Source organism: Thermobia domestica, chromosome 6, assembly GCF_964235325.1.
Source record: "Thermobia domestica chromosome 6, izTheDome1.hap1.1, whole genome shotgun sequence".
Lineage (NCBI taxonomy): Eukaryota > Metazoa > Arthropoda > Insecta > Zygentoma > Lepismatidae > Thermobia > Thermobia domestica.
Window position 1 is genome coordinate 36,730,659 of NC_137459.1, and position 20,463 is coordinate 36,751,121.

The window sequence follows — 20,463 nt, forward strand, 5'->3', positions numbered from 1 at the left end:
GGGCTTGAAAAAATCTTGCTTGCTAGTACTAGCCAGACCATTTTGCAGTCACAGCGTGTATACAAATAAATAAAAATCACTTTGCAACACAGTAAGCATACCAACACATTTTTGGATCAAAAAGATCCATTATACATCAGGCAAAAATTTTCGTGTAGGCCTTATACCTGGGGAACTACGTATAGTGTAGCCAAACTCAAACCATCACTTAATTCAGTATGATGTGTTTGTTCCGTAAAAAATACGAAAACTCAATGTAGGGGCCGTTCAAAAATGTTGTGGCCCCTGATCAAGAAACTAATTATTGGCCAAGATCGCAATCTTTTGATTATTTTTTTTATCATTCCTAAATTTCTTGGCCAAGATCGCAATCTTTTGATCCATTTTTTTTTTTTGGATCATTCCCAAAATTCTTGTTATTTTGTTTACTGGTATGTCTCTTACTAATAAAAAAAAGGAAGAATTACGTCTGCTATTTATTCTTGAATTTCTTGTGGAAAGAAGAGTTGCATCTATGGCGGCCACTGCTTTTGAAATAACAGTGATCGACTGCTTTCGGTCAAATAGTTCAAAGGAAAGCCCATTTAGATTTATGAGCATCAGGAAATCCAAATTAAAACTTTCTAGTGATGAATGTACTTTCGTTTTCATTAAATTCATATATCTGAACAAGATGTATTGCGCATCATTCATTCAAACGGGACAGCATCGGCAGTTTTAAAAGAGTAATGTCATACGGGCGAGTATTATAAATATGAAACACAAATGTGGAACCACGTTTGTGTCGAAACCAAACTGCTGCAGCGCTAGCGCCACTCTTTGGCGGGAAACAACAACAACATTGGAAGAACTACTTAGCAGTGTACAGAAGCTGAGAGTCGAATGAAAAAATCTTTCACGATGGTGGTGCATTACAATATTACATTTATTTATTTGTTTGTTGTGTGGAATAAAACACGTTTTTGATTGATCGGACTTGACTTGGCAAATGTAAAAAAGTACTCGCCACTGGTGAGCATGCAAGTGGATATTTCAAGCCCTGTTTATATGGGGTTTGGTTTATGAAAATATGACGCAAAATAAACTTGCACAACGTAATATTTTACACGCATTTATAGTAAGTGAAATTCTAGTACCATGCCAAGTTTTATCACAATCGGATGAATTCGGTGTATGGGTTTTTGCTTTTGAGAATGTGACGCAAAATTCGACCCCCAAAACCCGTACACTGAACTGATCCGATCTGGATCAAGCTTGATGTGGCAGTAGACTTTTGCCTGCTATACCAACGTTTGAAATATTATGTTAAGCAGGCTTTTGTTTCGCAAGTTACAGGCGGTCATATTTTCAGTCAGATTAAAGAAAGAAAGAAAAAGAAAAAAAAGGAATGTTGGTAGACGTTGAGCTAGGGTTGTGAAATATTGGGGCGTGTGAAATTTCTAAATATTTACAAATTGAGGATAAAAACGTAGTAAATACATGGTAAACAGCAATTAAAGGCCAGTCTTGGACAGAGAAGACAGAAATCAAATGAAGGGGGATTTTTGCGACTGTGCGTATTTCACTCATATTAATGTGTATTGCCCATGTCACGGGCTGTTGTTTATCAAAAAGTAGCGCAGACACAAACAGGTGATGTCAACAAATAAAATAGTTTGATGTAGTTTACAAGTAGCAGTTGTTATTCTTGTAATTATTTAGTATTAAATGAAGGAATTTCCAGTTGTATTGTCGACATATTGTTGTTGGCTTTTATTCATACTTTTAACCAACTATACAATTTAACACTTGAACTTTGGCTTTCCTTAAAATTTTCCTATTTATTTTATGCATCAATAAATAAAACCTTGCATAGTCCTAAGGATTTTTGAATGGTTGATTAGGCTATGAGACGTTGATCTACAGCTTAACGTGAATTAGAACCACATGAGCTCTCACCAGGAATGGAACTTGGGTTTCCTGCGCCGGAGGCGCCTACAGTAATCAGATAGCCACGAGGGATAACCACGAGAGATTTTAGAGTTGGTGAAAATAAACTGGGGGAACTACATTTTAAGAATACCCGGTTGAAGCTCACGGATCTGGCCCATAGTTAGTGCAGAAGAAGGTGATAGTGATCTCACCGTGAAGCCCGTGCAACATCCCGAACATGCTATACAAGGTGTGCAAAAATTACATTAGTTATCTTAATAGTACACGTAACCAATATGAACGGCCACATAAACAATTGTTCCTGCAGGCGACGTAAGCAATTGAAGACTCGGTGTAGAAAACAATGTAAGTGCCACCTTGCAATTGTTTCACTTTTTATTATTATTATTATTATTATTATTATTATTATTATTATTATTATTATTATTATTATTATTATTATTATTATTATTAAATACGTGTATGCCTTAGTTAGATTTTCATAATTCGTTATATGCTAGGTTATATTTCCACGCAATAATACTTTCTATTTTGTGAATCTTGGGCGTAATTTACTATCTTTTGTCACTACTGTTACAGTAACTTTTGTTGTTGGCACTTACACTGCTTTCTACAGCGAGTCTTCAATTGTTCTTGCAGGCAGGTCGTAGAGATGTTTAATGTCTATCTGGAGTTTACTGTTCCATGCTTGTTGTTAGATTTTAGTCATGTCCTACACGTGATAGACGAGTTAGGTCCGGAAATCTAGCAAGCTAGAGTAGAAGGTCTATACCGAATAGATACCCTATGATGTGGAGACGCGCGTTGTTCTGCTAAAAGATAGTGTCCCACGAAGTGTGAAGAAAAAATTGGAGGATAAATTTGGCTACGTCACGAATTAACGATGTACTAATTATACTTCCCTAAACGAAGGCCGTGGGTGAGCGGAATGTGTAACTTTTTGTCCTATGCCTGAATTTCAGGTGAGAGTCCTGTATGGCTAGTGCCCTCACCTGTGCAACTAAGGCATGTACTTGGCTGTCATTGAGTCAACAAACAGAAGCGATTCATTGCTAAATATTAACGGGCTGCACTAAATTCACTTCGCCACTCCAGTCTCTCCCAAAAACACCGAAAACATTTTCGTTGACAAGCAGGTATGAAGGGATAATCGCCCGAAACGAACTCGTATCACAGACTTGCCTCCAGAATGTGATGTTGTAGTGTTCTCGCGCTAACACGAGGCTCAACTCCACTCTTCGTATTACCTGACGACCCTCGAACTGCTAGCATCATGTCGTCTACACACACTATGACTATGATAACCAATATTCTGGGTCCTTCAGGCTTACATCAGGATTCTCTCCAAGGACGTATATTCTGTGAACTTCGCTCGAATCGGACGATATACACAGTGCATTTTAACTGCTTTCCCGCTCATAAGCCGGGAGGTTATGCACAAAGCCTACAATGCACAATATTTCATACTGTAACAAAGCAGGTTAAGTTCTTTCACCATGCTAAATTTGATCGCAATCGAATGAGTTGGGCGTTTTATATATATATATATATATATATATATATATATATATATATATATATTGTGCAAAATTTGACTGCCCGTAACACAGAAACCAAAAGCCTACATCTCATAAAATACGACAAATACTACAAAAGTGTCAATAAGATTGAGCTGCCTTGGAAGTATTACATTGTATAACATGCTTTACTTTCCCTCTTGATTCATTTCTCTTTCACGAAAAGTATCTTACCTTTTATACACACTAATTTGTGAGCAAATTGTGTCCACCAATTGTAGTGCCTGTACTTCTACCTTGAGGAGATTATATGATATGTTAATGTAACGGACGACATTCGTAATTACTATACGCACGGCACAATCCCAAGAAAACAACTAGAGTCCATTAATATCACATATTCTGCTCGGTCTTCTGGACAGAACCTGTTGGAGTAAACACCTTCATCGCCACTACCATTGTTTGCATCGACCAACGTCCCATACACACGTAGAATAATTGCCCGCCTTTTGGCTGAGTACCTATATACGAATGTGCACTGCGACACGGCAAGCGACTAAAATGGTAGATACTGTAAACTTACCAAGTACTTGACGAGAATTTTATTTTATTTTATTTATTTGTTTAACGGCAGAGTTAAGGCTTTGTTTGCCTTTTCTTACACTCAACCAACTCAAATGTATACAAGATATACGTACTACCATTGACGTCGAATCCATAAAAATTACAATTACTACATTAATGTATATGTACATACATATATATATACCCCTACACACGAATATGCTCCCTTACATACCCCCTCCCCCGCCATACCCTCATACTATTTATCATAAAAACAAGAAAACTATACATACAGCATACACAGAACGATATATGTATTCTTAAAAGTATACTACCTTACATTCCCCCCTCCCTTATACCTCCCTACAAACCTAGTATTATAGATACATACCTCAAGTTTCTGTTTACATTTGGTTGCTATTGCTCAGCTTTGTGGAAAAAAAAAAAAAATCATTCCCGAGATTGGTGTACATTGGCTAAGGCTGTCAGATATTGCTTCAAATTTCTTTTGAATGTCGCAATTGAGGGTGAATTCCTTACATCTGGTGGAAGCCTGTTCCGTTCTCTAATACCAGAGATTGTGAATTTGTGAATGAATTAGCCATTTGATTCGTATTATGACGAGGTATCGACAACAGTGTTGACCGGCTAGAGCGAGTATCACGATTGTGGCTATCTCTAACATACTGTAGTTTATTGTAAAGATACATAGGCACACCAAATGTCAAAACTTTAAATAAAATTGTCATTGATTGGTATATGTAGCGAGCTTGGATATCTAGACAGCCCAATTCATTAAAAAATGGCGTCAGGTGATCAGAATGGGTAGTTGTGGCCGACAAAATTGTGTGTTTTCACTACTTACCTGAACAGTTTCTTAAAATAGAGTTTTGTTGTAATATTGATCAGTCAAGTGAATACTCTTTCTTAATATGCATATATCTTTTAATATATATGTGATTCCTACTTAGATTAACGATATATGTATTTGAAGAAATATTTTATATTGATGTCATTTTTGTTTCTTTATACAGAAAGATGATAAGGGATCCTACCACTGTAAGGCAACAAACCAATTTGGTTCAATTATTTCAGAAAGTGTCCAGCTTACCTTCGGTTATATTGCTGAATTTAATTTGAAAAGGTCTCCTGAAATTGGAAATGAGCATTGGGGAAAAGCAGTATATTGTGATCCGCCACAGCATTTCCCAGGTTTGTAGCTAGATTTTTTTCTTTTTAATTTCAGGTTCTAAATTATGCTTCAAATACGTCTGTGTGTGTGGGAAGTAAAATTTAAAAATTTAGAGTTCAAACTATGCAAAAAAAAAAAAAAAAAAAAAAAAAAAAAAGTCTCACTCGTTTAGTGAATGGTGTAAAAAAAAAAATCGTTTTTATGCATAATTGATATTTGCTACAAATACGCTTTTATTTGTTTCAGCTGTCAGTTACTACTGGGCCCGAGACTACTTCCCTAATTTAGTTGAAGAAGATAAACGAGTGTTCGTTTCGTACGATGGCTACTTGTACTTTTCAGCATTAGAAAACATTGATCGAGGCAATTACAGTTGCAACGTCCAAAGTCGGGTGTCAGATACTGGACGAAATGGGCCGTTCTTTGCGTTGCAGGTTCAGCCTCATTGTAAGTATCTGAAATCTTTCTTACTTTTAAGTTTTTTTTATTTTTCTTTTCTTTTCTTGGGGATGTATTAACATATACACTACAAGTCAAAATAGGCAAATGTAGACTGGCTATAAAATCCGTGCTAAGTGCCAAAATGAAAATGTTGAGTAAAAAACCCAGATTTTACTTCAGAATTGGTAGCACATATACCCACGCTCATTCTTCTGGCGATTATTTGAACTACTTCCACCGTGAATAGTAGATATTCTGATTTTAACTGAGCAGTGTTAGGCACACAGCCCACTTTTTGACATTAAACTGAACTTTACCATTTTTGGCACTTAGCACGGATTTTATTTTCAGTCTACAAATGTGATCCATTTAAATATTAAGTTTTAATTATGTTGTGAGTACTGATGTATGTATTGTAGATCTTGACTTAAAAACTATTTTTGACTTTCAGAGTGTACATAATGTGTATTGTATTAAATTACATGTTGTGTTCATAAATTTTACTGCAAACCCGATCGGGAAGATCTAGCCGCAGATAAGATGACAATATTAAAATGGATTTCGCAGAAATAGGAATACAAGTAGAAACTGGATCCAGTTAGCTAAGGATAGAAGTCAGTTTAGAGCTTTTGTGAATGCGGCAGTGAACCTCCGGGTTCCATAGGCCATAGAGTTGGCTGGTTAATTCTTAAATTATAAAAGGCCCAATTAGGAATTTATCCAAGTGTGGGCACTTTTACTATTGGCATGAATGGTGTTTCTTTAGCTTACCGTTAGATTGACTAACACTGTAAAATAGTTTTTAGAAAAGTCTAGTTTCTTGTCGTGTTGTACTAAAATTAAGTACTTTTTTTTAACGCAAGTTTGGGGAAAACACATTTTTAAGTTGAGGAGTGAAGGAGTCACTCCTCGTTTTTAACTGATTTCAGCTCTAAGCAATGGGGATTATAAGAAAGCCTCAAAGAACATAAATAGGCACTACTATATTTATTTATTTATTTTTAACGAAAGTTATCGTGGAAAATTTATTTTATTTTATTTATTTATTCATTTTTTGATTCTGAGGGCAACTTCAAATATTTTCACTACCTTACGCTCGACTGATTTTAATCTCCAGTAGGGGGGAAAGGGGGTGATTTTGTGACTAAGCACACACACACACATAGACACGAGGCCATATTGCATGAAAAATCAGATAAATTTTGTGAAGGTAATTGTGGAGCAGACAGTTACGCAAATGCTGTAGAAACTCGCTTACATTATTTTCAATAAATGCATTGCTTTTTACTACTAATATACCTTTACGAACAATGAATTGTATCTTGTGATGAGTGGCATTTTTGCAGTTGGGAACAGTCCTAAAAAGTCGGAAAGAGAATAGTCCTGTATTGTTACGCACCAAAAGAAGATAGATATTTTGTCGCACCTATGGTCAACATTCTAAAAGTGGTATACAGTAGCTCCCTCCCTTCCACAACCGCTCCATCTCTATCTGCGTGTATACCGTATATTTCTTTTTAAGCTCTTCATTTTCCTTCAGAAATTCAAAATGTGCTCTACAAGCTTTCTTTTATACTCGCTAGAGACATTAGTAATGCCTGTGGTTGCCAGAAAAATATACTACTTTCACCGGAAAAGAAGACAACAGCCTTAAGTGAGTCCTCACAGTCGATACTTTCTGATTGAATAAATGAAAATTTGAGTTTTTTTTTTTTTTTTTTTTTTTTTTTTTATGTTCCTCTTTCTCCCTTTTGGAACAGAAGTTTCGAAAACCCTGAAACATGTATTCCCTTATTTCTAGTGGTCAGTTCGTATGCCGAGTTTTATCTTTCTGACGCCACGGATTCGTGAAATACACTATTCTTGAAGTAACTTTTAAACCCCCTTTAAAATGAGTATTTCCAAAAAAATTTCCATATTCCTTGCTTTCGTGGTAAAAGAAGTATTATCTCCAAATTTTACATTTCTACCTAGTAATATGGCTTGAGCAATGATAAGTCACGCACTTCTACTCTTTTATATAATAATATGGACTAAACAAGATTCCCACCATTTTGGAAACATTCCTGTATGAAAGCAAATTTGGTAGAGAAAGGGTGACAGTAATATGAACGTAATAATTTATATTCTAAGTGTATAGAGTAAAAGGATGTAACATTCTTCTTTACGTATTTATTTCAGCAAATTATCAACAACTGAAATTCCCCAATAACTTCCCAAAGGCTTTCCCAGAAGCTCCTGTTGCTGGTCAAGAAGTTCGATTGGAATGTGTTGCATTTGGATAGTAAGTATGAGACACTTTGAGGATTATTTGTAACCACCTCAAATAGCGATAAATTTATAATATTCTGTGACCATTTTATGTATTTTATGATGCTACAAACTAACAGATATGACTTCTGAAGTTAAATAAGACAGTTGTAGCAAAATGATGGTTTATAGATACAGTGTGTTTTCAATGCTGCAAGTTGATCTCTGGTGGGAGTTCAGTTTCCAGTAGCCAGAAGTTTATAATCTAAAGGAAGTAAAATTAAAACGAATCAGTATCTCTGAAGTTGAATGCTGAAACTTTTGATTAGTAGGTGGTTTAATTTGATCCAAATTTTGACATTCGAAAGTTGACCATATTTTATACCTAGGTAAAATGAAGTCATTTTGTCATTTGAAGGAGATTACATAAACCTGTCTCGTACCTGGTATCTTTAGCGTATATTATTATCTCTAGAGGCGGGGAACTTAGCCGCATCATTTTAAGATTCTTTTGCATGTAGATGTAATTTTGAAAATACAGATTTGATTTTTCAAATTTGAAGTGATATGAAATTCTAAGAGAACCAGGATTTAGATATAAAGAAACAATCACCATAGATTTTTTCTTATTATGTCTTGTAGTACTGGAAAACTGTCACGTGAACTACAGCTAGTGTCTGGAAATATAATTTTGCCTGAAAATGAAATGAAATCTTCTAAGTTTTACGTCCCACGGTTATGCCGGTTAGGCTAAAGGAGACGGTGATGATGAGAGATGGGTGAAATGGTGGAATGAAGAAAGTGGGAGGAAACAGAAGAACCCCGAGAAAACCCAGGAGCACTGTGTTTGTCCACCACAAAGTCCACACGGCGCGAGTTGGGGTCGAACCAGGGACCCCAAGCACCGGAGGTGAACGCTCTACCACTGAGCCACCGCGCCCCCATAATTTTGCCTGGTGTGAGATTAACTTCCACAGTTACATTTAATTTTCTGATTGAAAGATTTCTTCGCTTTATTAACTGATAAACAGAATAGTTGTATTTCATTATAATCAGGAACACATGGATATAGATAGTATTATGTTGTCTAAACCTAAATGCAAGTTTTATCTTTTTTTTTATTATTTTATTTTATAGCCCGGTACCATCATACAATTGGACCAGACGAGGATCAAGTCTCCCTCGAGGTGCTTACACGAGAAACCATAACCGGGTTCTCATTTTACCACACGTGCAAGTGGAAGATCAAGGGGAATATGTTTGTCGTGTCTACAATGAAAGAGTTTCCATTGAGAATTCTGTGACCCTTAGTATACAAGGTGAGAATCATTTGAATCTTATTGTATACGTTTTAATTCATTGCTTGTTAAGTTTTAAGTATTTCATTTATTTTTCTTTTGTCCTGTATTAAAATGAATGAAGTATTATTATTATTATTATTATTATTATTATTATTATTATTATTATTATTATTATTATTATTATTATTATTATATTTCCAAAATATGCTTTGCGTAAGTATCGGAAGGAACAATAGTCCATTTTTAAATTGTTTTGCTATTCAGCAATGAAAGTTGTTTCTGCTCGAAAACTTTTTTTTTTTTTTTTTTTTTTTTTAATATCAGAAGATCCTAATATATATTTCAATCAAAAATCTTCTTGTAGCCTTATATCTGGAGAACTACATATATTGTAGCCAAACTAAAACTATCACGTAACTCAGTATGATGTGCTTATTCCGTAGAAAATACAAAAACTCGATTTTGAGGCAGTTTAAAAATTTTGTAACTCCTGATCCAAAAACTAGTGGCCCCGTACCGTAGTCGCTAATGCTCTCGCCTTCGGTGCGAGCGGTCCTGGGTTCGATTCCCGGTTCGGTTGAAAAATTGTAAAAAGCTTTTTCAGGCCAGCCATCTTCAATGAGGTTTTCCTCGGTTATCACCAGTTACACCAGGCAAATGCCGGGGTGATACCTAACTTATAGGTCCCATGCCGCTTCTTTTCTTCCCTTTTCTCGGATAGTGTACTCGCCGAGAGACATTATCCCTTATACGTGAGAGGCGAAGTGGTCATAGACGCCGAAAGCCCAGAAATCTAAATCCTGATCCAAAAACTAATTATTGGCAAAGATCGCAATCTTTTGATCCATTTTTTGGAATCATTCCTAAAATTGTTGTTTAAAAAAACACCTTTACAGATATTCATTAGAATTCAACGAATTTTAGGGAACTTGGAGATAAGTCACACAAAAGACGCAAATAAGAATGTTGAAATAGTTCTATCAGCAAATAAACATGGATTTTTTGAAGAATAGGCAGATATTTTTGGGTAATTTTGCTGTTTCGCATAAAAGTGGATTTTTTAAAATGAAATTGGTGAGTGAATTAACACATTACAGTGTAGAATTCCCTTGAAATCAAATCACAGTCCTAAAATTATATAAAACTGTAATACAATGCCCATTAATTCAAAAGTTATGGAGAGATTGTTTTATTCATTTTCTGTATATCTGCATGTAGAAGATTTAGTTTTTGTTTATCATTCTTAATACTTATGCATCTATTCTATCCCAAATTTATTGCAGAAAACTATGAATAAATATAAAATATCGACTTGTGCCTACTCTTTGGTGTTTCCCGTTTTATTTTATTTTATTTATTTTTTTAGTAAATAATATCCCTGTGTTGTTCCTTATTGGCAATAGAAGAATGACCATACAGTATAAAAATAACATTTTCCTGTTTTATGTTTTAATTAATTCTGAAATTGATTCTTGTTAAATGCGTGCTTAAAATAGCAATTATTTTCGTTACAGCGGAGCCGAATTTTACTATTCCCCTTGGAGACAAACACATGGACAGCAAAGCTGATCTAACGTGGACGTGCGAAGCGTTCGGTATTCCTGATGTGACGTATACGTGGTTGCGGAATGGTGAGATATTAGATCCAGAAAAACTTCCTCCTGAAGACAAAGAACGTTATTCCATTCAAGACAACGTGTTGACCATTCGGTATTTAAACCCAGAGAGAGATCAGGCGATGTACCAATGCCGTGCTTCAAACCAACTAAAAACAAAATATTCTTCGGGACAGCTGAGGGTGTTAAGTAAGTACATTTCCTAATTGTTATAGTTGTGTCGACAAGAAATGTTTTTGCCCTTGCGGGGAATTCGAATATGGGGTTGAAAACATTTATTAAGATCGGAAACTATAATATGGCATCACGTATGCTTTTCTGAGTCGTACTTGTTTCTATGTTTCAGTAGCGTACGACGTGTTAACTCATATGCTTTAACATAGCTTTAAGCTCGATGTAGTTTTAGTCAGGTGATTATCATACTTATTGAATGATAAAATCAATAAATTATACTGAATATTTGGTGAAATAATAAATTGAAATGACATTCCGCATCTCTGAAACAAGAAGTATTATATTTCACTAAACAGAGTCTACATGACATGAACAAGATTTGAACAGATGAACCTACACTAGAGAGATTAGCACCATATCATTGAGCCAGCATGATTTCTGGGCTGACATTAGGAAACAGTTTTATTTTCAACACTGAATTCTCTCCTTTACCGTGGGCGCGGTGGCTCAGTGAAAGAGTGTTCACCTCTGGTGCATGGGGTCTCTGGTTCGATCCCAGCTCGCGCCGTGTGGACTTTGTGGTGGACAAACACCGTGTGCGTGGGTTTCCTTGGGGTCCTTCCATTTCCTCCCATTTTCTTCATTCCACCATTTCATTCATTACCCATCATCACCGTCTCCTTTAGCCTAACCAACATAACTGTGGGACGTATAACTCAAAGATTTCATTTCATTTCTTAATTACCGACCACCTCCAGTAAGCCATACGCTGCATATAGCTATAACAAATAAAACGTATGATTACTCCTTTTAATTTTTGTGATCTTTTAATATGCAAACTCCAACACAAATCTTCGCGCAGATGGTCAGGCGACTTCATGAAGAGATTTGGTTCTTTTGCAATATTTTTACCATTTTCTTTTTTTTATTAGTAAATGTAAATTCAGTCAGTATTAAATTCTTGATCGCTTCTCTATTTATTCCGTTTGAACACTTTAGCCCTTTATTAAGACCATCTAATTGATACAAAGATGCCAATGGAATCAATTATTGTGACAAACACTGCCTATTTAATTTCGAAAGCTTCATTTTTGATAATAAATTTTCCAGTATAAGTTCGTTACTGAGTGGTGATAAATTTCCCTTGCTCCAAACGTGTGGTTTCTGAAACATCATATCAAATATCACTTTGTAAAAGAATATTTTGTTTTGGATTTGCATACCGAAATATATCAAACACAAGCTTTTGCAGAAAATAGAGCTCTAAAAGAAACTTACGATTTCGGGGAGATCTGTCATTTTTGTTTTCAGTTGCTGGTGACAAATGCTTCATTGTCATACGTGGGTCTAGGTTATAGGAGGAAAACATACAGCTCTCTGACCGCTGCTTAATATTATCCTCAGCGTGCAGCATGTTTATTTTATTTTAGTTTAATTATTTATTTAATTATTAATATTCACTTCCATTATATAACTTTCCAAGTGGTTTCCTTCTTTTGTAATAAAATATAGCCATTTTTAAAAATAAATTTCTTATCAAAATGGCCATCGTATATGTAACTTCTACGTGAAAGTTTGCTGTCTTTTGCAAGGATTAGATTTTTTCATTTTGTGAAAAGGTCATTGTTTATCTGGAGCTTTTCTGTCCTGAAACAAATAAAGTATCGTGAATCACAACTCTCGTCGCTAGTCTAGTTGCTAGTGCGTGCGCCTTTCGTGCACATAGTCTCGAGTTCGATTCCCGATAAGAAGGCAGAACTAATTTAATTTCACAGTCAATTCACTTTCATTAATCATCCGTCTGTTTTAAGCTAAAGTGCATAAATGTGAAACGTTAAATTTAAAAAAAAAAAAAAAAAAAAAATCTTGAATTGCAACATAATCATAAAATTCTCAGTTTATACTTCTGAGTTTTCTGTACAGGATGTACCAGAAGTAGCGACTCACCTTTTCAGTGATCAGTACATTGTTATTATAAACAAGAATGGTATGAAACAAAATAGTAGGTACAGAGGAATGATGTAAGAGTCAAGTGTTTTACAGTATCTAATCCTTATTCTGCATTTAGAGGTTCACGTGGTGGCCATTAACATCGATGCATGTCTGTATTCGGATACGCACATTTCTGCCTCCCGTCAAGCGTTACCCCACCCTAAACCATCACATCAGGACTCTGGTGATCATGTTCAGTCACCACATTTGGACTTTTAGGACGCCAGTAGATACAGTTGTGATGGTTCACTGACCCTGGCACGTGGAACTTTGCCTCGTCCGTCCAGGCTATGGGGTTCTCGAAGTCGCGATTTTCCTCCATCGTCTGCAGATGCCACTCAGCAAACTCGATACAGCGATCGGGATTGTCCTCATTGAGTGCGTGCAGGAGGCTAGAATGATACGGGCGCAGTTTCAGATCCTTGGGAACCCTGGCAACCGATGACATCGGGATATTCAGGGTGCGGGACAACCGTCGAATCGATTTCGACTTTTTCGGTGACCTTGCAAGTTCCGCCTGTATCCGAGCCGCACTTGTCGGATTGTTGACGGACCTAGATCTACCCGGCCTCTTGGCGTCAATTACACTACCAGTGGTATCGAAGGCTTTGTTTACCCTTGTTATTATCTTCTGCTATGGCGCAGGATCACTGTACAACTCCTTCATTTTTCGCTGGACATCCTTAACCGTGTCTCAGGAAATAGGCGAACGCATTGGACATGTTTCTCAAGCATCAGGCGAGCCGCCATCTTGTAGTGCTTTGCTGCTAACTGAAAAAAAAAAAAAAAAAAAAAAGCAGAAACACGAATACACCACAACACAAACAATACAAGAAACAAACAAACAACAACATCAATCATACAGCCTAACCTACCTCAGCTAACAACAAGTGAGTCACTACTTTTGGTACACCCGCTGTATTCTTACAGTACATAGCAGGACAAATACTATGTGGGTATCTGATTTGTTTGTCCATTGAAGTTGGGCTTCCCTTTTGAACACCGAGGCTATATGAGAAGTACACCTTGAGTTTAAGATGATATTAATTTGAATTATTATAATGTGATCAGTGGTCTCCCACAGAGAATCGAACCCGGGATCCTGTGCACCGAAGGTTCACGCGCTAGCCGCAAGGCCACTGAGAACTGTTCTAGATGTTTGGCACAAAAATGAAATTAAATCTTTAAGTTTGACGTCCCACGATTATGCCGACTAGGCTAAAGGAGACGGTGAAGATGGGAAATATATGAAATGGTAGAATGAATGGAGTGGGAGGAAACGGGAGAACCACAAGAAAACCCACGAACACAGTGTCTTTTCACCACATAACCCACTTGACGCGATCTAGGATCGAACCAAGAACTCCACGCACCAGAGGTGAGCGCTGTACCACTGAGGCATAAAAATGCATAGTATTACATAGTCACTATGAAATAATAGAAGAGGATACCTAATCATTTGTTTTTAATGCGTTCTTTCAAACAGTGGCGTGTTACGACTACCGGGCTATATCTCACCTATTCACAGCAGGACAAAAATTTGGTATATCTCCATTATGTTAAACGAATATTCTTCCATTCATTACGATTTAGCTTTGACTTTGTATAATTTCGACTGAAGATGAAACAAGACAGTACATTACACATATCAACCCGAGATTATAAGTTATTACGTGATAAAGCGTTAAACACAATAATTAGCGTCTTTAGCATAGTTTTGCATGAACATATCTTTATAGTTCTCAGAAGTTAGTGTTGCTTTTTGTTTGTCAGATTACTGGAAAACCGGTGGAAAACAAACGAAATCAGTAACGGTTAATTGTTATTGACTTGGGGGAGATTTTTTTTTTACAACATGTGTGTAACTAGTGTTAGCACATACTATGCTGATAATTTGAAAAGGATTTACGCGGGCAATGAAGTGATAGAACGAAAAAGTTATATGAAGAATAACAAAAATACTTATCTATTCTTCAAAACCAGTGTGTGACTCTATTAAGCTAAATTGGGGGCCGCAGTGGCTCAGTGGTAGAGGGTTCACTCTGGTGCTTGGGGTCCCGGGTTCGATCCCAGCCCCCGCCAAGTGAACTTTGTGGTCGACAAACACCGTGTGCGTGGGTTTTCTCGGGTTTCTCCCGTTTTCTCCCACTTTCTTCATTCCACCATTTCATTCATTACTCATCATCACCGTCTCCTTTAGCCTAACCGGCATAATCGTGGGACGTAAAACTCAAAGATTTCATTTCATTTCTGTTAAGCTAAAGCTGTCATCGCTTCTTATAGATCTGTTTTTTTCAATTTGTCGAAAAATTAAATATAACAGATTCATTCTTTAGGTATTAACAGAATAGTGAAGTACAATTGTGAAATTACTATGTTGATTTTTAGTACTAAACTTTTGTAACTTCTTAACTACGGTACATAATTCTTAATTAAAGGATTAAACTTGTATTAATTAGATTCATAATAATTCTCATGATTGGAGTTCTGTATAATTCTAGACATGCCTTCCTTTTCTGGGCCTACAGTTCTTGTTTCGTCATTAACTTTTATTTTGCTTCCAGCGCTAAGGCCATCATTTAAAAAGCAACCTATTGAATCAGAAACGTATGCCGCAGAAGGTGGAAATGTCACAATATTGTGTAACCCAGAGGCGGCTCCAAGGCCTAAATTTATTTGGAAGAAGGATGGAAATGTGATCGGTGAGTTTATGGAATACCTTGTACTTGAGTCAATGCATTTTAATTAAAAAAAAAAAAAAATATTGGTCATATTGGTACCTCAATTATTAACCGATTCTTTTGTTTCTTCGGAATTGTGCTTGATTTTAATTCTCGGTCATTAGTCAGAGATTGTAACTCAAGTCTTGAAATAAGAACTAATTACATAAACTATGATTAGTATGGAAGTTCAGTAAGTATTATTGTTCTTTCCAGGTTCTGGAGGAAGGCGTCTTATACTGGAAAATGGAAACCTTATCATTAGCCCAGTGTCACGGGATGATGAAGGAGTTTACACATGTACAGCCCAAAATATGTACGGCTCTGATGAAAGCAGTGGGCGATTGATCGTACTACGTATGTAAATATTTACTTTAGTAGAGGTTGTGTGTTATTTATGAATAAATATATTTGCAAATATGGCAACTTTTTGCTGACAGAACGAAAGGAAAATCTTTGACTAATATTTGATAATTACTTTTAAGGAAGTCTTCGAATGTACATATACTTATACTATTTTACTTCGAAAATAAATTTTATTACATGGAGAACTAAAATAGCGTGAACCTTTTTGAGATTTATTTTCAGTAAATAAGAAAAAAAAAAGTTAAGCATGTTAAATCAAACTCGTAGTCTGACTGAAGTTGTTTTAATCCGGTGGTTGGTAATGTTAAGAGTAAACAATCGAACATAAGTGATATACGATGCATAAGTTATAAGTCATAAGATTTATTTTATTTAATTTTTTCCCGCGTGTGGGAGGATAACACGAAAAATCGACGATAGACGTTGGAAAGTATATGACATGTACTACCGAGTGGTGCCACCAGAGGAATGCCGGCTGTAGGAGATCCTAGTAGGGAAAAAGCAAACGATAAGCAACCGTACAACATTGGTTTATGATATGATAGGAAAAAAAAAAATATTCACAAAACTACTGACACATGGTTTCAAATCGATTACAGTATAGGACTTCTAGGTTGTCCACAGTGTTTAGTAGCCTTCGAAATAGTCTCCGAGTTCACCGACGGTTCGTTGCCAGAGATAGGCAACGCGCTGAATACTATTTGCTTCATTGTGTTTCGCTGGATGTCAGCCACCTTGCGTAAAAGTGCTGTCAAAATGTCTGTTTTGTTAGCAAAGCATTTCCCACACAAGAGCTTTTTTACTTTGCGGATGATATCATAGCTACATGGATTGAGATCGGACGAATATGTTGGATTTGGAAGCACTTCCTATTCCCACTGCTACAAAAGACACTTGACACTGTCTATTGTGTGAGCTGCCGCGTTATCCTGTAGGATAAAGGCGTTGTTCAGAAGTTTTGCTCATTTGGTGCGTGCTGCGCCGAGCAACTGCGACACTAATGAATACCTGTAATACTGGGCATTCCAGTGTTCTTTTCACGCACTGGATGCCACGCAAGAACATCTTAATAGTCATACGCCAGAATGACCATGACCTTTGTTTGTGAAGGATTTTCTCGAACGTTGTGTTATCGTGGTGACCCAGGATGATGCCCTTCATTAGACTGTAGTTCTAGTTTTGGTTTATATGCGCATGCCCATGTTTCATCCATGCCAATGATACCATTCAACATGGCACCCCTTTCTTCGTGCAGTTTCTCCAGATGGATTCGACATGTTTTGTAGTGAGTCTACTTCTGTACCTCTCTTAATTGATATGACACCCACTTTACACAAACTTCCTGTATGTTCAGATCCTCTCGTAAAGTATGGCTTATTTGTCGGAATTCCTGTTTCCTCTCCTAATGCTGTAAGTGTCCAGCGCCTATCACCACGTAAGCACTGGCTCACGACCATCACCCATGCATCCTTGTCTGCAGACACGCTGCGCGACAGATCAGCAGTCAGTACTTTGCCCCGTTTGAAGACCTCTTTCCACTTCGCCATTGTTCTGTAGGGCAGAGCATGCGTACCAAGTGCTTTCTTTAGCTCTGTGCGGCATTTCCGTTCATACATTCTACGGAAAAAATGCTAGTTTTACATACAAACGTTGTTCACTCTTCCTGATCTTCATTTCTGACCTCTGACCTCTGTCGTTCACCAACTGAATTTCCAGCTGAGCTCGCAGCTGTGGTCACATACACGATCTGGTGGCACCATTCGGTAGTAAATGCAATATGCTCTCCAATGTCAATCGTCAATTTTTCGTGTTATCCCCCAATTCGCGAAAAAAAAATGGTTGCCATGATTTATGACATCCTTTGTGTAACAAATTTAAAAGTACACAATTAGCCTTTTCGCTAAACGCTTCATCAGGGAGATGGGAAAGAAAGAAAAAAAAATAAATAAAAGAACAAACCACTTGAATGCTTTATTGATACTTCTCTTTTCTGTATTTTTTTCTTTATTTACACTTCTTCCCCTCCCTATCCGACTAGGCGTTTAGTGCAAGCTCTCCTTTTGCGTACAGAAATAACTGTGGGAAGTTAATCAAAGATTTCACTTCACATGATACAATAAAAAAAGTACGTTTCTGTTGAATATTAGATTCACTATTTAATGGGAAAGTTTACATGAAACTGAATCATATTTTATTCTTAATATTATTAGGTGGTCCAAGATTTGTTTTGGAACCCCCAACGAAAGTGGTGACTGCTATAGAAGAAAACGTCAACTTGAATTGTCACGCAATAGCAGAGGAAATATTAGATGTAGCATACATTTGGACTCACAATGGCTTGAGAATTCATGACAGAGACAATAGATATTTCCGTGTGGTAAGTATGCGTATGATAGGGCAGATTACTTTCTTTGTATCTATAGTATACACCATTAATCTATATATTAGAATGCTAGGTTTATATGTTTGTGGTCAAGAAAAGTTTAAACGTTTGTGGTCAATTATTCTGACATTGATACTTCGGAAACCACAAGCTCTAGAAAGATGGCGATTTCATGATCGATTGCAAGTTTTGTGTAGATTGTTCAGTTCTAATTGAATATTTAAAAGAAAATGGCTATTATTTCTGTATTGCATTTTTTAGAAGTACAGTAGAAGTATTGAAATTTTGAAAAGCATCATATCCTACGAGTTATACATTCCAATACCACACATTTGTATACAGGGGTTGCACATCTCTCAGGTGTATGTTTCATGCCCAAATGATTATGAAAAACGGAGGATAACCATTTCTCCAAGCTAAGATGAATCTTTATTCTTTGGAATGTTTTGCCCAATGAACACCATATATCACTGACATTATAATTAATTGTGTATGTAATGTATTCGCTTATTACATACTGCATGCAAGAAGAAAGAAAGCAATGATCGTAAATGAATTAGAAACTCCAACCGGAAGTAGTCTCAAATCTTGCAAACGGTGCGAGATGTTGAAAAAATATAAAAAAAAAAATCTCCCCTTTGATAGCCCTTACCGATTTTTATTAAGACGTCTTTCACTTGTTTGTAAAAGGACATGTATAGATGTTGTGAGGAATGACAAGGAGATTCATGCTCATATGTGAATGATCCGCTGTGTAGAGGGCGCAGGTTCAGATAGTAATAATTAAATGTTCTTGGAATTGTGAGACACATTAAATGTATATTTTTGAAGCCTTTTTATATTCTTTTCCCGAATTCTTAGAGGAGAGCAGATTGAAGGTTGAGGATTATTAGGGATATTAAAGACTTAAAAGGATTGATGATCACTAAAGTTTAATACTGTCAGAAATTTAATTTCTGAAGAATGTATTAAATGATTTTGGTGTAAATAAAATGCAGTAAAATTTGGAGCGCAGAGAGATGAGGAAGATATAGAGAAAACTTACTTGTTCTCCTTCTAGATACTTGTCATCCCTTACATACAAAACTGAATTCTTGTTTAAGTCCTTTCCCTTTACTTTGTGGTGGACAAACACCGTGTGCGTGGGTTTCCTCGGGGCTCTCCCGTTTCTTCCCAGTTTCTTCATTCCACCATTTCATTTATTTCTCATCACCGTCTCCTTTAGCCTAGCTGGCATAAACGTGGGACGTAAAACTCCGGGATTTCATTTTTGGGTCACGGTAGGTAGTGGGTCATTGTGGGTTGTGGATCAGTATTGATCACGATGTGTGATAGGTCAACGGGTCGTGGGTCAAGTGGGACGTAAAATTCAAAGATTTCAATTTCTTTCCCTTTACTTCAACTCCTTAAACTACTGGAATTTTCCTCACTTCCTCTGGCAACTAAAATATATACCTTTGTCTAGATCATCAAATTCATCTCATCTTTCTTCCCAAGATAAGCATCTTGAGCCATGTTGCTACTGTTCGGTTTAGTTGACAGAGATTTCTCGTGAATTTCAACCAAATAAAACTTGCACCCTACCTCTGTTTTCCTTGCATTATGACGTCCTTCTTTACTTAATGTTATAAGGAAATTTTTTTTTTTTTTTTTTTTTTTTTTATCGGGCAATATTTTGTTAAAATTTAAATATTTAATGTGATGATTATCACGCCATCAGGTAACATCGTTACAAAGTATCAGAGATTATATTTCCTGCTAAATAAAAACTACGATACATGTAGAAGTTGCATTTGTACCTGCACTTAATGCTTTAGGCCTACAAGACAAACTTAGCGATATAAATTATTGGTTGTAAATATTGTTTATCCGTTGAGATAGGTTCATTATGTCTCATGAATGATTTATTGAATATAATGGATAACTGAAAACAGTGGATGATTTGTTGTTTTTGCCGCAGTCATTGGTTTCATGGTGTATACGATAGTGTTTTCAGGCTCTGAAGACATTTCGAA

At 36.4% G+C, this 20,463-nt stretch overlaps 1 protein-coding gene across 2 annotated transcripts in view; it reads left to right on the forward strand.

Annotated features, from left to right (window-relative positions):
- The window catches only part of Cont (Contactin), a 76,359-nt gene that overhangs the window by 31,233 nt on the left and 24,663 nt on the right, over positions 1–20,463 (forward strand). For both annotated transcript variants that reach the window (XM_081761513.1, XM_081761514.1), the window contains exons 6-13: positions 5,048–5,225; positions 5,452–5,652; positions 7,828–7,930; positions 9,034–9,215; positions 10,712–11,002; positions 15,544–15,681; positions 15,916–16,056; positions 18,276–18,442. In XM_081761513.1, the coding sequence (XP_081617639.1) occupies positions 5,048–5,225; positions 5,452–5,652; positions 7,828–7,930; positions 9,034–9,215; positions 10,712–11,002; positions 15,544–15,681; positions 15,916–16,056; positions 18,276–18,442 (1,401 nt within the window). The remainder of the gene's footprint in view (positions 1–5,047; positions 5,226–5,451; positions 5,653–7,827; positions 7,931–9,033; positions 9,216–10,711; positions 11,003–15,543; positions 15,682–15,915; positions 16,057–18,275; positions 18,443–20,463) is intronic.